The sequence below is a fragment of the Coturnix japonica genome, chromosome 1 (assembly GCF_001577835.2).
Source record: "Coturnix japonica isolate 7356 chromosome 1, Coturnix japonica 2.1, whole genome shotgun sequence".
Taxonomy (NCBI): Eukaryota; Metazoa; Chordata; class Aves; order Galliformes; family Phasianidae; genus Coturnix; species Coturnix japonica.
The window spans coordinates 174,527,361-174,541,992 of NC_029516.1; the positions used below are offsets into that span (position 1 = coordinate 174,527,361).

At 47.5% G+C, this 14,632-nt stretch overlaps 1 protein-coding gene across 1 annotated transcript; it reads right to left on the reverse strand.

Moving 5' to 3' along the window:
• Positions 1 to 5,897: 5,897 nt before the first annotated feature.
• Positions 5,898 to 14,076, reverse strand: KLHL35 (kelch like family member 35). Its single transcript, XM_015852613.2, has 7 exons — positions 13,844 to 14,076; positions 11,843 to 12,733; positions 9,951 to 10,135; positions 9,290 to 9,408; positions 8,899 to 9,087; positions 8,184 to 8,372; positions 5,898 to 7,680 (listed from the first exon to the last, which is right to left on the reverse strand). The coding sequence occupies exons 2-7, from the start codon at positions 12,730 to 12,732 to the stop codon at positions 7,492 to 7,494; spliced, it is 1,761 nt and encodes a 586-aa protein (XP_015708099.1). The 5' UTR covers position 12,733; positions 13,844 to 14,076; the 3' UTR covers positions 5,898 to 7,491.
• Positions 14,077 to 14,632: the final 556 nt, after the last annotated feature.

The window sequence follows — 14,632 nt, forward strand, 5'->3', positions numbered from 1 at the left end:
TATCCTATCCTATCCTATCCTATCCTATCCTATCCTATCCTATCCTATCCCATCCCATCCCATCCCATTCCATTCCATTCCATTCCATTCCATTCTATTCTATTCTATTCTATTCTATTCTATTCTATTCTATTCTATTCTATTCTATTCTATTCTATTCTATTCTATTCTAGAAAATCCTTGACTTTACGAAGGGAAAATAGTTGATCTTGCAGCAGATGGCGCTTCTGCCTAGTAGATGGAGCTGAGAATAAAGGCACTTCGTTCACTGAGAAGCAAACGAATGAAGCAAGGCGGTGGCTCCCCAGCATTCATCATCATCATCATCATCATCATCATCAGGGAGGGCAAGTGTAGCTTCCAAATAAACCAGATTCTGTTCTGCTAGCCTTGCTTCACTGTAGTTTGTAGAAAGCCTTCCCAGTCCTTTCAGAAGGAAAGCCCCCATGATTCAGGAGAAGAAAGAGAGAAGGGAAGGAAGGGAAGGGAAGGAATGGGGGAAGGGAAGGGAAGGGAAGGGAAGGGAAGGGAAGGGAAGGGAAGGGAAGGGAAGGGAAGAAGAAAATCTGCAATTAAATCAGAATATCACATTTGGCCATCTACAATGGGAAGTGTTATTTTCATCTTTTTAGATAGAATTACTTCATATTGATTTTTGTTGCTGATCATTATTGTAAATTCCCAACTTTGATTATGTAGCAGCTCATGCCAGCAACATCACAGTCAGCACATACCAACACACACATATGCACTCTCTTCATCCACTGCAGATAAGATTCAGACCTTTGCAAGTTGTAATTGATTTATCAACCTTCTTCTTAAAACCCATGTCAAGGAGCTGAACATGAGCACAAGAAGCTGAATGTGACAGATAACAGGGACCAAAACTTAGACAAAAGTAATAAATCAGCTCATTTCCAACCACTGAGGCTAAAAGTGCACTGTGAAATAATGTCTTGAGAAACCATCAGATGGCAAGCTCGTCACCTGAGTTACCCAACTGATGGGAATGCCATGAAAAGAGGGAGCAATGAATTCAGTGCTCTCTGCTGAGTGGGTGTGAGTAGTACAGGGTTTCTCCCACGATGATCTGCGCACAAGAGGGATTATTTTCCTTAAGGGAGAACAGGAAGGCAAAGTCAGCCACAAGATGGAGTTTGTGGCCAGCAATGTACACATCAGTTTGCATGGTAGGGGCTGAAACCAAGCTAAAAGCCAGCTTCGTTGGCAGGGTAGGAGCAGCTGTGCTCAACCTAATAACTGTTCCTGCCCACTGCTCTGCCCACCATGAGAAACCGCAAATTTCTGACTTTTTTTGCTCTTCTTTGAACATTTCTGTATTATAATTGCCTTTTTTCCCCTCCTTTCCCCCTCCCCTTGCTCTTTAAAGGTGTGGGCTTGAGGGAGGCAATACTGTTAGTAAAAGAAAAGCTTTTCTCCTTTCCTGCTTGAACACAGGTTTCTGAATTACTCCACGTGCCTTTGATCAAAACCACCATCAAATATTTATGCAGCGGGTGATCCGCCTGCTCAGATGGATTCCCAGCGGGGTGGCCCCATTCCTGTCTTATTACCCATTTCATTTTCCTCACTAGCTCCATTTTTCCTGGAATAAATTGGTTAAAGATTTGAGACAGTGGAGGGAGTCAATATTTCTTATTCCTTCTCATCTGCACGCATAGGAAATGCAGCGCTCATTTATTTGCCAGTGCATTTATTTAGCAGTCGCTCTGGGGACCGGTCTGCACATAAAGAGGTGTCCCCAGGCTGGTTTTGCTGTTGCCTCTGAATGTACATGGCTGGGGGATGCTCGGCCCATCAATTCCCTCTTCTGACACATTCCATGTGTATCAGCTGGAGGGCAAACAAGTTTCATGCTGAGATTTCGGCATTTCCATTTTGACCCTAATGGAAGCAACATTTCTTTCCAATATCAAATTAAAGGGGTTATCATTTATTATATTATATTATATATATATTATCAGGGTTTAATTATCAATTAAAGGGGGGTGGGTGCAGGATGGGTGCTGAGCCTGTATGCTCCTGGAGGGGGAGGAGATTAACCACCCTATGGAAGAAAGCCCTTTCAGTGGAGCAAAACCATCTGTGTTGGCATGGAACATGTTTAGCCAGGGTGACTAATAAGTCTTAAACAAAGATCTTAACATTAGCATGGAGATTCTTCTGTATCTGGGGGCATGGCAGCCCCGAGCTACACATGTAGGTTGCTGTTTTGTCCCTAGAAGATGGATGGGCTTTGCTGGGAGGTTGTACCTACCTCAGCAGGAGAGGTGAGTGCCCCGATGCTCAGCACACACTCCTGACAAGGAAGATCTTGCCATTGGGTCACAGCTATGGAAATTCAGGAGGTCTCCATTCAATCTCTTGCCCACAAGTGGATCAGCTCTGGGTTAGGACTCAGGGATTTAGTCAGCTGGGAGCTGAACACCTCCCAGAATGCAGATGGAACCCCTCTGGGCAATCCCTTCCACCAATGCTCTCACAAATCCATCTCCTCCAAGGCAAGAGCAAACCTTTAGCAGCCAGAGAAGCTTGGGAGGTGAGCAAGGGACAGTCTCACCATTCAGAGCTGGAAAAGCATCTGATCCGCTGTCAGAAGCTCCTCTGCAGCCAAAGAAAAGTCAGCCCTGTGCTCTGCCCATCTCAGCATCTGTACTCAGAGACATCATCACCATTCCCTTAATGAGCTCCACTGCCAGCTTCATTACGGATGGGTAGAAACAGTGATTCTGGGGAATCCCCCCAGCTGGATATAAATATTCAGCATGTCATCAGCTGCTCAGTATTCCCCTGCCCCAAATAAATCCATGCTGTTTCCATTGCATCCAAGCAAAAAGCCCATAATGGGGATCACATCTATCATTTACCTTTTTGAGGGGCGTGGTGGAGGCGGTTGGTTTAAAGTCATCTTTGCAGCACCCGTTTCTCTTAGACTCTGCCAGAAAATCTCCTTAAGGCCAAACCATCTCTCCAAGGCAAAGCCAGCTCAGCCCAGTGGGATTTTTAAGGGTAATTCACATTGTATGCTATATAAAGGCTAGTGCCATACCTGGGTCTTCCATTTTGTAATGAGGGTACCACGGTCCCTTCATTAACCCAGCCTTCCAGACTCTAACTTGGACTTAATGATCTTTAAGGTCTTTTCCAACCTGAGCCATTCTATGATTCTATGTTTGGAGCTTTAATTTGATGGTTTAATTACCCTCTAGTTTGTGCATTCTGAGAGTGACAAAGTATTCCTTATTTTCTATCTTTTGACCACTTGTGGCATCTCCTATGTTCCTCTTCTTAAGGCTAAAATGCCTTAGCTGTGCAGTGATGCCTTTCCCACCTCTCCCAGCCAGCCTGTGGTTTTGCATTGGAATCATGCAAAGACTGCTTTCATTTTCTTTGGCCAAGACATTGCAGACAATGTGAGGAATTATAACCAGGCAAGCTCAAGTTTACATGCCAACAACAGACTACAAGGGGCTGAAAGAACTGAGACTGCAAAAGCCCTGGCACAGGCTATGGGAGAAGTAGGTTAAAATCCATGTTCTGCCACTGACTTGCTGGGCAACCCTGAGCAAACGTTGCAGAACAACATCATCTCCTCTGGGTACCAGGCATCTGTATCCCATCAGGTTCAGCAATAGACACATCTCCTTTGGAGGTGTGAGCAGCAGTGAGGGGCCCAATGCTGAGCTCATAATTGAGGTGCAGCCTCAGCTTTATTTCTCCAGTACTAAAAGCAGTGAAGCACTGCATTTCAACAGAGCTATGTGTGGTGGAAGCTGGAAAGAGCTACTTAATTCCTGATGCAACTTCAGTTAATTGTGCTTTAATACAAAGTCACCTCCGGTTTGCTCCACATCCAGCTCTCACCGTTCTTTTGGGCACCCTTACCCTGCACGTAAGCCCAAGCAGCTGACATGGGGAGAATAGAACAAAACAGAAGAGTTGCCCTGAGCTGGTGGTGTTCCTGCTGCCGGTGGGTGTTGCTGCACACAGGGCTTTTCAGCCTCCCCTTGGTCTCTCAGCAGTTCATTGGGAACAGTCCCTCTCACCAAAGCAGCACAAAAGCTGCTGGCCACAGCCCAGGCATGTCTCTGAATCCTTCTTTCTGCAGAGATTAATGGGAACCAACACGGGTGACCCGGCACAGACTGTCAATGACCAGCACTTCACCAGCTTGGGCTGGATGGAGGCCCAGCCCAATTTCCCATGCAGAGCACTGGGTATCCTCTGTATGGCATGGGCCTTGGGGACAACCCCAACTCTGAATCTTAGCACCATAGAATGCCTTGTGTGGGAAGGGACCTTTAAGATCTTTTGGATCCAACCCTCCTCCTCTAGGCTCCAACCATTCCTTTGAAGCCAATGGTGTTTTGAGGTCATTTGCTCATGATAAGCTTCCCAAGATGCAAATTTCCAACTCTCTGGGGCTGAGTGAGTGTTCACGTCTCAGTCATCACAGAATGTCTTGGGTTGGAAGGGACCTTAATGATCATCCCATTCCAACCCCCTTCCATGGGCTGGCTGACACTCACCGGATCAGAGCCCTGTCTAACCTGCTGTTCAGGTATTGCACACATAGTCCAACAGCTGTGCCTACATACAAAACTCAGCTGCATCCCTGAAGAGCTGTGGTGTGGGCATCAGGATGCAATCCTTGTCACTGCAAACTGGCCAACACTTTCCTCCCCATGACGAGGGCCTTGAGAGGTCAGAATGACTGTGCTGCTCCTACCGTGATTCACGTTTAATGGGAAACAAGTCTAGTCACATCAATAATCTTGCAATGAATCTGATACAGTTCCTCCCCCCTCTGTCATACAGGGATATTTAAAGCTAGAGAGACAGCCACTGATACTGCTATTATCTCTGCCCACCAGTTCCCAGCTGGCTACTGTGGTTCTTAATCTGAGTTAATCAGCACAAGCTCATCCTTTCAGATGGGGCTTGCACCCCTGAGCATTGTTCCCCTGCCCTCAATGTTATCACCTCCTGACAGCCAGAAAGCTAAATGCAAAGACAGCTTCAGCATCTCCAGGGGCATAGTGATACCCCTCGTTCTGGGAGGGATGTTTGCACAGCTCCATGTTTTCAAAACAACAATTAGCATAAGGAAAAGTAAACTGGATTTGTTAGGGAGATCAAATGTATCAGGCCTCCTGTGGTAGGACAAGGAGGAACAGGATTCAGCAAAACATCGCAGGACAAGGGGATGACATGGGGTAAGGGAGATCGCTCTGGAAGTCAAGTCTGTGTGTCACAAGCCAAAAATGGGAGGGAAAGTTTGGGCTGGAGAGAGGTGTAAGGGCAGCATGGGGAGAGGGAGAAGGAATGGAGCCTGAAGGTTGGAACTAGACGGTCTTTGAGGTCTGTCCCAACCCAAGCCATTCTATGAAACGGTTTCTTTGGCCACTGATGGTGTCACAGGCAGGTTCAACTTAGGTTGAGAAAAAACCATCAAGATCCCCTAGTGTTTCTATGGTACTTTATCACGCCAAAATAGGAAAGCTTCACCATCTTTTAACTGACTTTGAAGGATTCAGACACTTTACATTGACTTGGTCATGACCTCAGATATTTAAATATTTCCCTTGTAGACCAATAGCAATACCTGGCTGTATGGATCGGTTGTGGACCTGATGACCTTTAAGGTCTTTTCCAACTTGAGCAATCCAATGATTCTTGCATTCTCCCCATCCTTACAGCGAGATATTCTGGTATCCCCAGCAGAGGTTTGGGCATCCCACATATGACTGCTCCTTAAGCTCCTCTGATGCTTCATTAACCACATACTTTTAGAGAACCATGAAGTAATATTCACAAAGTAAATCCCTGCAGCAGAATCACCTTGGAGTCAAGAAACACATTTATTGCTAAGAAAGACAAGTTGAATTTCTTCCTTCTCCCTCCCCTGCACGCCCACAGCTCAGAGCCCTTACAGAATACAAACACATTTCAGGGGTACAATATCACAACCAAGAACAAGGCAAATGGTTTCATACCTACACTACAACTCCCACCATGTGTTACAGCTGCTGCAATGCAACACAGGTGTCAAAAGCACATAGGAAAACTAACCAGAATGTCTGCTCTTTTGAGAGAGCTCATTCCTACAACAAGAGATCCACAGAAGGACGAGGGAGATCAGGGAAGGCTGTAGAAAGAGATCTTGCAGGAAGAGAGGTGGTGGAGTCACCAACCCTGGGGGTGTTCAAGGAATGACTGGATGTTGTGTGGAGGGACATGGTTTAGTGGGAGCTATTGGTAATAGGTGAATAGGAGAATAAAGGCCTCTCTGCTCCTGAAGTCTTCTGAAGCTTGAGTTGACAGTTTACACTCTCTTCCATGCTAATTTAATTATATCAGTGGAAGGTGAAAGTTTCTTCTGAAGTAACCATTTGCATTATAAACATAACTGTGCATGCAATTTGATTGCAAATTAAATTGCCCTCTGCCAGCTTGGACTTTGTTTTCTCTCCTCAGAGGAATCGTACAACATTTAGGTTGGAAAGACCTTCAAGACCCCCAGAGTCCAACCACCCATCCACCCCTACAAGCCCACCACTAAACCATCTTCACTCACCCAACTCTGCTCTCTGAAGAAGAATCTCTTGGCCACATGAGTCACTTTTTCCTCAATGACAAAGTCAGCAAGACAGCAGCCCAGCCTTGAAACACATAAAAAGAGACAGCACTCTGTGCTTTCAGGAGATAGACCCTCGTGCAGCATATGCAGAATGTGCTCAGAGCATGGCCCATTTAACTGGGCTTCTGGGGATTTAGCAGAGAAGTTTTCCTGCTATGAGGTCTCAAACTCAGATGCCCACAGCAGTAGAATTAACTGCTCATGGACATCAGTGACTATCTGGGCAAGCATGGTTTGACATGGGGCTCTAGGGAGCTAAATGCATAATATCTGAGGATATGGGATCCTGTAAGTGTCTGTGTAACAGCTCTGGGTGTCAGAGAGAAACAAATACATGCCCTTGCACCAATAGTACAGAAAACCACGATCTACATTTGTATAAGGAATAAGTTTATTTTAACAATAAGGACAGGGCTCTGAGCCTGTGGGTGTCCCTCTTTGTTGCAGGGAATGGGACCACATGGCCTTCAGGGGTTCCTTTCAACTCAAACCATTCTATAATTCAGGGAAACCTAAAAGAAGTCGAACTCAGCAGTTCCATAGGCTGCAAACCCTGCTTGAATCTGGGGGTGGCAAGGTCTGTAATGCAGCTTTCACACAGCCCAGCACTCTCATCCCCTCACCAAGGTCAGCATCAAAACCATTGGCATCACCAGACCCAGAAAAAAACAAACCAAAACACATTTGTGGTGCTCAGGACCTGGTGGGAACACATCTTCAGTGGCTTATGTTGCCCTTCCCTGCAGAGAGACTGCTTTCCGTCCACACACGTGTCCACTGACTCAAGGGGAGGATTTGGATAGGAGAAAGATGCTGTCAAAGCCCCACGGTCATCTGTTCATGTGCTGCAGGATGGTGACACAGCCGTGGTAGCTGGTGCAGCGCTGCAGCGGGGGCTGCTGCTCCACACTGCCCGTTATAGGGTCAAACGTGAACGCTTTGTCTGTGCCTTCCCCATTCTCATCTCGGCCACCCAGGATGTAAATCTTCCCTCCGCACACCGTCAGACCACAGCTCTCCTGGAAAGCAAAAGGAAAGGATGAGAGATGAGGAGTGGCCCCACAGCTTTGGGCAGTGGGGCTGAGCAGGAAGGAATGACTGCTATGGGCTCAGCCCTCACCTGTCCTGCATGGAGGGAAACAAGCAGGATTAGCAGGGAATGGCTCTTGGCGTACTTCAGTATTATGGTTTGAGCCATGTGAAGAACCTCAAGCCAATGCCCTGGTATATTTTCTTCACATGCAATCTCAGCAAAGCACAGATGGGTACATTTATTCTATGGAGAGAGAAGGTTCAGAGCTTCTCCCCTCACATTAGGAAAAGTCCTCATAGGAATATTAGGGATAATTTCTTCACAGCCACTGGAGCAGGCTGCCCAGGGAGGTGGTGGAGCAAGAGAAAGACTGATGGGACACTGGGTGGCATGGCCTAGAGTGGTCACAGGTATGGGTTGGTGGTTGGACTAGATGAGTTTATTGGCCTTTCCTACCTTAATAGTTCTATTCCTAAATCTTTATCTTACCAGAGGCCCAGGGAGGGCAGCCACTTCTCTCCAGCTGTCTTTCCTTGGATCATAGCTGAAGATCTTACTGAGGAGCCCACCCACAACATAAATGATGTTGTCCAAGCAGACGGCACTGATGCACCTCTGGTAGAAAGGAGTTGGAGACAAGAGTGTCCACTTGTTGTCTTCTGGATCATAGCACTGGACCTGGAAGGAGAAATGCAGCTATGGGAACATAAACTTCCCTCACCTCCCTGCTTGGATGGAGATGATATCCACTAGAAATAAGATAAAACAGGTTCAGAAACATAGATGGGAGCTCCAACACTCAGAGGCCAGTGCAGTGATCAAAGGGACAAGGGCTCTAGCATTCCTTCTTTAGCTGGCTGTGGTCTTGGGCGGCTCTTTTGAGGGTCTATGCCTTCAGCTCTCACAGACAGATCATCAGCTGGTCCTAACCAACACAGCACATGGTTAAATATTCTGATATTGAGCTGAGGGCCCTTAGTGTTAGTGCAGCTCAGGTGCCACCTTCCTTGGAAAAACCATTATTACTATAAGAGTCTCCTTCTATTCTTTATGTTCCTTGCTGGCCTTTCTTTGGCCCTTTCTATTAAATCACAGTACAAGAAAGCAGACCAAAGCTGAGCTGAAACTTCCCATGGGATTATTTTGCACCTCTTGGTCCTGTTTCTCTCACCCAGCCATCCTCACCCCTTTGCACCAGCCGTACCTTGTCAGTGTTAGCAGTGTCATCCACAGCACCACCCAGCACATACAGCTTGTTCAGGCAGGAGACCACAGCTGCCGAGCTCACAGCTTGAGGCAGAGGAGCCAAGGTGGACCAGCTGTTGGAGAAGGTGTCGTAGCACTCCACGCTGGAGAGGCGGTAGAAACCATCAAAGCCTCCCACCGCGTAGATCTGCCACAAGAAGAGCAAAGTAAACTGGTTAGAAACTCCTGGACTCACCAGCTGGGCTGGTACCATGATTATGTCCTGGTTTTCTCTCATCAAAACCATCTCTAAACAACCAAGAAAACAAACAAGCACTGACAATGACTCATTGCACTGGGAACTGGGAAGAAGGGAAGACTGTCCCAAATGGGCTCGTTCCAAAACCTACCTTGCCCTGAAGCGTTGCCATTTTGTGCCTCCATCGGCCTTTCTGCAGACAAGCAACCTTGATCCAGACATTCAGCTGGGAGCTCAGCACCCAAACATCATTGCTGCTGATGTGTCCCCCTGAAAAACAGAGGAATGGAGGGCTGATACAATCCCAAAACCAGTCCCCATCACCCTGGCATGCCACTGTTTTATATGGGTCCACCTTGCAGAGGAACAGTCTAGGCTAGAATATGGCTATTGGGTTACTCTCACATAAACTCAGCTTCCCAAGGTAGATGCCCTCTGAATTTCAAGGCACTTACTGCACAACTCCATCCCTTCTATGGAGCTCTCCTATAGGCCTTGTATTTTAAATGAAGGATGGGCAGCTGGTGATGTGATAGGAAACCCTGACAGCACACACCAAAACCAACTCATTCCACTGCAAAACACTTTGGATGGATACTCAGATAAGCAGGAAGGAAAAGTTTTCCAACGGTGCCATCCTCCCCAGAAGGCTAAAATTGTTTCTTGGGACAACAAAATCCAGGGTAAACTTCACTAAGAATTGACTTTGTTCTGGAGCTGGGATGCAAGTCAATGAGTCCCAACAAACAGACCCAGGAGCAGTTATTCAAACAGCTCCAGGTAGGGGCTACAGCTGTCTCAGGACACCTCACCTGATATGTAGACATCATTCTTCAGCGTGCAAGCAGCAAACTCTGACTTGGTGTAGCCAGGCACACTGGAGAGGGCCGTCCACTGCCTGCTCTTTGGGTGATAGAGATCAGTGAAGGGCAGCTTCAGAAGGCCCTTCTTATCACAGCCCCCAATGATGATGATGACTTCTGCCAGCTCCATGAACCTAGAACACGAAAGGCATGGGTAAGTCCCTAAGTCCCAGTCCCATTTAGGATATTGGCAGCACATCCCAGTGGGCAGGGAAGGCTCCTTTATGTCACCAACTATCAGTTTTCTAGGCAAATCACTTCACTCATGCACCTTCCCTCTTGTCTGCACGTTCAAATCTCTCAAGCTTGAGTGGGAAAGGGTCCAAACTTCATAGGGAAAGAAAACTGAGAATGACCTTTGAAAGTCCTTTGTGAGATTGCCTCCTGCCCATCACCCTCTCCCTTCCAGCACAATGAAGCCTATCACTCAACACACGGCTGCAAGCATGGAAAGCTGCTCCTGGCAGCCAGCCTGCAACGTGCTCCCTGCCTGGAGAGCGGAGTGCTTCCAGGAAATCTCATTCTCTCCAGCCCTAACAGCAGAGAGCAGACGAGACAGATGGATGGGCAGGAAAACCTTGCCAAGAAGTAGGTGGCAAGAGAGAAAGGAAGGGGGCAGAATGGGAATTGAAACCATCCCCAGCTCTGCCTCCATTTCTGCAGCCTGAAATAGTTCACTTTAGACCTAAGTGGTAAAAGGAGGAGAATTAAAATGGGAGTGCTGGGAGTGGGATTTATTCCCAATGAATTTTAGTCTGTGTGCTTGAAGAGGACACCACAGTCTGGTACTGGGCTGTTCTTTGTGTAGCGGCCCGTTGTCACATTCAGCATATGGAAAACAACTCCAAGCCTCACATCAGACTGAAAGGGCTTAAACCATCCCTGGGGGTTTTAAAACCAACAGGCTCATGTCATGCAGAGTGATACAGCCTCCAACAGTCACAGGCATGGTCTGATGGTTGGACTGGATGATTGCTGTGGTCTTCCCAACCTCAACGATTCACTGATTACAAATCCCTATTCTCCTGTGCAAGCTGCTCCACTAAGAGGCAAAAATAAGCTGGTTTCCTTGGTCAAAAGTGCAGAAGAACACAAGAATTTGTCCCCACAGCTGCTATTCCCCTCTAGAGAAGCATGGGAAGCTTTACAAACCATCCGGCCTGATACAACAACCCATCCCAGAGCAGAGGTGTTCTCAATGGAGTTGTTCATACCTCCACTGGTGTTTTTACCATGCACATGCTGAATGAACCAGTATGACCATGCAGTAACAGAGGCTAAAAATATATCTGTCTAAGTCTAGAAAATCCATGTGAAAATCACAGAAAAGTGGATATTCCTATACATACCCACCCCCAGAAATTGGTTGTCCTTTCTATTTCCACTCTATACTGCCAGCTGCCTGGGTTAGAATTTCTTTATCTTCATGTCAATCAATAAATCAGAGGTACAAAAGAAAGAATTCGGGGTGCCTACGTAGCTACTTGGACTGCAACTCCTTTTTTTCCCCTAGACATTAATTACTGACCCAACAGCTACGCCTTTGAGCTAGGCAGCATGCTGATGGCTAGAAGGCTGAAGTGAAGTCACAGAATGGTTGGATGGGAAAGGACCTTAAAGCCCACTCACTTAAAGCCTCAACCCCTGCCATGGGCTGGGTGTTGACCACCAGCTCAAGTTGCCCAGGGCCCCCATTGATGGCCTCAGACACCTCCAGGGATGGGGCACCACAGCTTTGGGCAGCAGTGCTGGGACTTTACCACCTCTAGGGAAATAATTTCCTATCTGACATCAATCTCCCTTCTTCATGGCGCTCTAGGGAAGATGACATTGGGTTTTACCTTCTGGGCCTCGATCTCAAAGAGCTGACCTCGTTCCCTAGGATGTAGTACTTGCGGGCTTCGTGCAGCAGAGGGATGCACTCCTTTGAGTCCTGGATGAGCTCATCCATTTCCACCTTCTCCAGGAAGTAGGTGGGGTTGAGCAGTGGCAGACGCACGTGCTCAAGGAGATCCTTCAAGGCTCCCTTACGGGCAGGTACGTTGTGCCGTACCCAGCGCATGACTGCTTCAAAGACCACCTCCTCCTTGGGGACCACCAGCTGCTCATCGGACAAATACTCAACCAGCTCCTTCACACCCATCTCTAGGAACTCTTCATGGCACGACACCTCCACGAAACACTCCAGCATGAACCTCTTGCTTTTTTCTGTCAGGGAAGTGATGGAGAACGAATCGGCAAACTTCATGATGCCCAAACAATTGCAGGGGTGAAGCTGGCCTTCAAGGAAGCTGATGCAAGCATCCCTAAGCTTGGAGATCTGCAGCAAGTCAGACAGTTCCAAGATGCCTTCAACATTGTCCTCCTGAATGACAATGTTCCCCCCATACATATAGTCAAGAAGGAGAGACATGGTGGAAGCAGAAATCTTCTGGATGTTGATGATGTTCTGGTGGCCTTCCTTGAGATTGCCACCAAACATGGCCTGGAAGTAAGTGCTGTTGGCTGACAGAGCAGCACGGTGGCAGGGGAATTCCTGTCCATCAATTAACAACACCACATCTGTGAAGATGCCACCACGCCGGTAGGCGTTCAGTGTCTGGAGGATTTGTTCAGCATGGCAGGACCCATTGCAGAGCTTCGCGTGCAGCTGCTCTTTGCTTGTGTCACGGGTTGCATTTTCCAGGCTACTCGTCCTGTAGCTCGATTCTTCTTTCATCATTCGATGCATCCTGATTGGGAAGAAATGAAGGACAGAACAGATTGTTAATTAAAATATATGACCACAGTATTCAGCAGCACTGTGATTTCTGCATCTTGGTGACATCAGGCAGTACAGATTCCAGCCAAAATCCGGACAGATTTTTATCCTCATCCTCCATAACCAACATTATCTCAGAAACAAAACCCAGATGTGGCCCGTAGGATATCCCCAACCCAACCCCATCCCAGCACACCACATTCTTCTGCTTTTAGATGTTAAGCCAGTAGCTTTACCCAGTCTATGCTGTATTAACAACTCCCACACTGTTTCCTTTCTTTATCACATCACAAAGCTCCTGTTAAGCTTATTTCCTCACCCAGACAAATTCAAACCATCCGTGGTGCACCACTTCTCCCCAGGAACGCATCTCAACCAATTGCCGCTGCACAGATACAAGTCTGAGGAGGAACTGAATCTATGTCCCCCCTGCTTGCCCAACTGCTGCATCAGTTGAGTGTTAAATAAGAGGCATAGCAATGCCAACACTTCTCTTTTAAGAGCACAGCACCAGGCTTCCAGGTGGGGTATCGGTGAGGGCCATCCTACTGCTGCCATGGGGGTATTGCAGAGACTTGAGGAGCATTGAGGCAGAGAATTGAGCTCTACATAAATCCCTAAACAAACCTGGGGGAATGGGTGGAGGCTCCAGACCTCCCAGATGGCACTGAGAAGTGCTCAGGCAGCAGAAGGGGAACGCTGTCAGTTCAAAGTGATTTAGAGAAGTTACAACAAAGGCAGGACGGTGAACTCTGCGACTTGCCGGCACGCGCAGCTCCATCCAAAGAAGGCAAATATCATCATTTCTCACCCTGATCTACGTCAATTTCCAAGCCCTTGATGTCAGTAAACTTACAAAGAGAGACTTCCCTGGATAAACCCAAAGTTCTTTCCCCAGCTCAGACCCCCCCCCCATCTACCCAGGATACCAACTCCAAGGAGAGAGTGGGATTCTCCCACCGCCCTCACCCACACACTCCTTTCAGCATCACTCCCCCCATCCCAATATTGCACAGTGGTAAACTCTGTATATGTAAGGAGAAAGCTCTCCCAGCCGTTAGCACAAGAATCTCAACATTACCTGGCCCAAAGGTTGAGTCCTCCAGATGGGACCTAATGAACACAGCCTCCCTTGTGAAGATCCCCCATCCACGCTGGGGCTCTGTGCAGAGATGAGTCCCCTCCACTAAGCACTCTCAGCCTGTCTCTGGCAATGCTTAGGGAAGCACAAAAGCATTGCCTTTATGCTCTCTGCTGAAGAGGTGGGGGAGAAATCTGCTTTTGTTTCTCTGCCCGGAGAGCTACAGGGCATTAGCCATGCAGCCTGGGAGGAGCCAGGGAAAATTCCTCGAGGATGGGGGAAAATAGAGCAGCTTATGAGGGACGAGCCATCTGGAGAGCAAATTGGGGTCCAGGTGGAATAATTCATTTGATAGAGACTCCGGCTTGCTTGAAACCATGCTAAATCCAATAAATAAAATACAGCTCTGAGAGCAAAATAGGGCATCTCTAACAGGAATAGATTGTGTCAGGCAGGAGACACAGTGCCCCTCGTTAATGTGTGATAATTAGGTAATTAGATCTACAAGGACAGACAGGAGGGTTTGCCCCATGTGACTCTCAGCAGTCTCCCCTCCAACTCAATCCCATTGCTGGCTGAAGCTCATAGCAAGGAACAAAGCAGCCCTGAGCCGTCTCCATAGAGTAACCATCAACGTCAATGCTGCCAAAATCCTTGATGCAATGCAGCCAGTTCCCTCCCTTGCCCAGCATCACTTTGTATTATTTTATTCTAACTATAAATGCAAAGAGCAACCAACCCTGCGTTGTTGCTGTCCCAGTAAAGTCATCTTTTCTTGGAGCACCACCT

Excerpts from the sequence above, each read along its gene's own strand:
- KLHL35 (XM_015852613.2), bottom strand. The coding sequence starts at position 12,732 with ATGCATCGAATGATGAAAGAAGAATCGAGCTACAGGACGAGTAGCCTG. Across the intron at positions 10,136-11,842 it reads TTGAGATCGAGGCCCAGAAG|GTTCATGGAGCTGGCAGAAG; the intron begins GTAAAACCCAAT and ends TTCGTGTTCTAG. Across the intron at positions 9,409-9,950 it reads GAATGATGTCTACATATCAG|GGGGACACATCAGCAGCAAT; the intron begins GTGAGGTGTCCT and ends TCTGTTTTTCAG.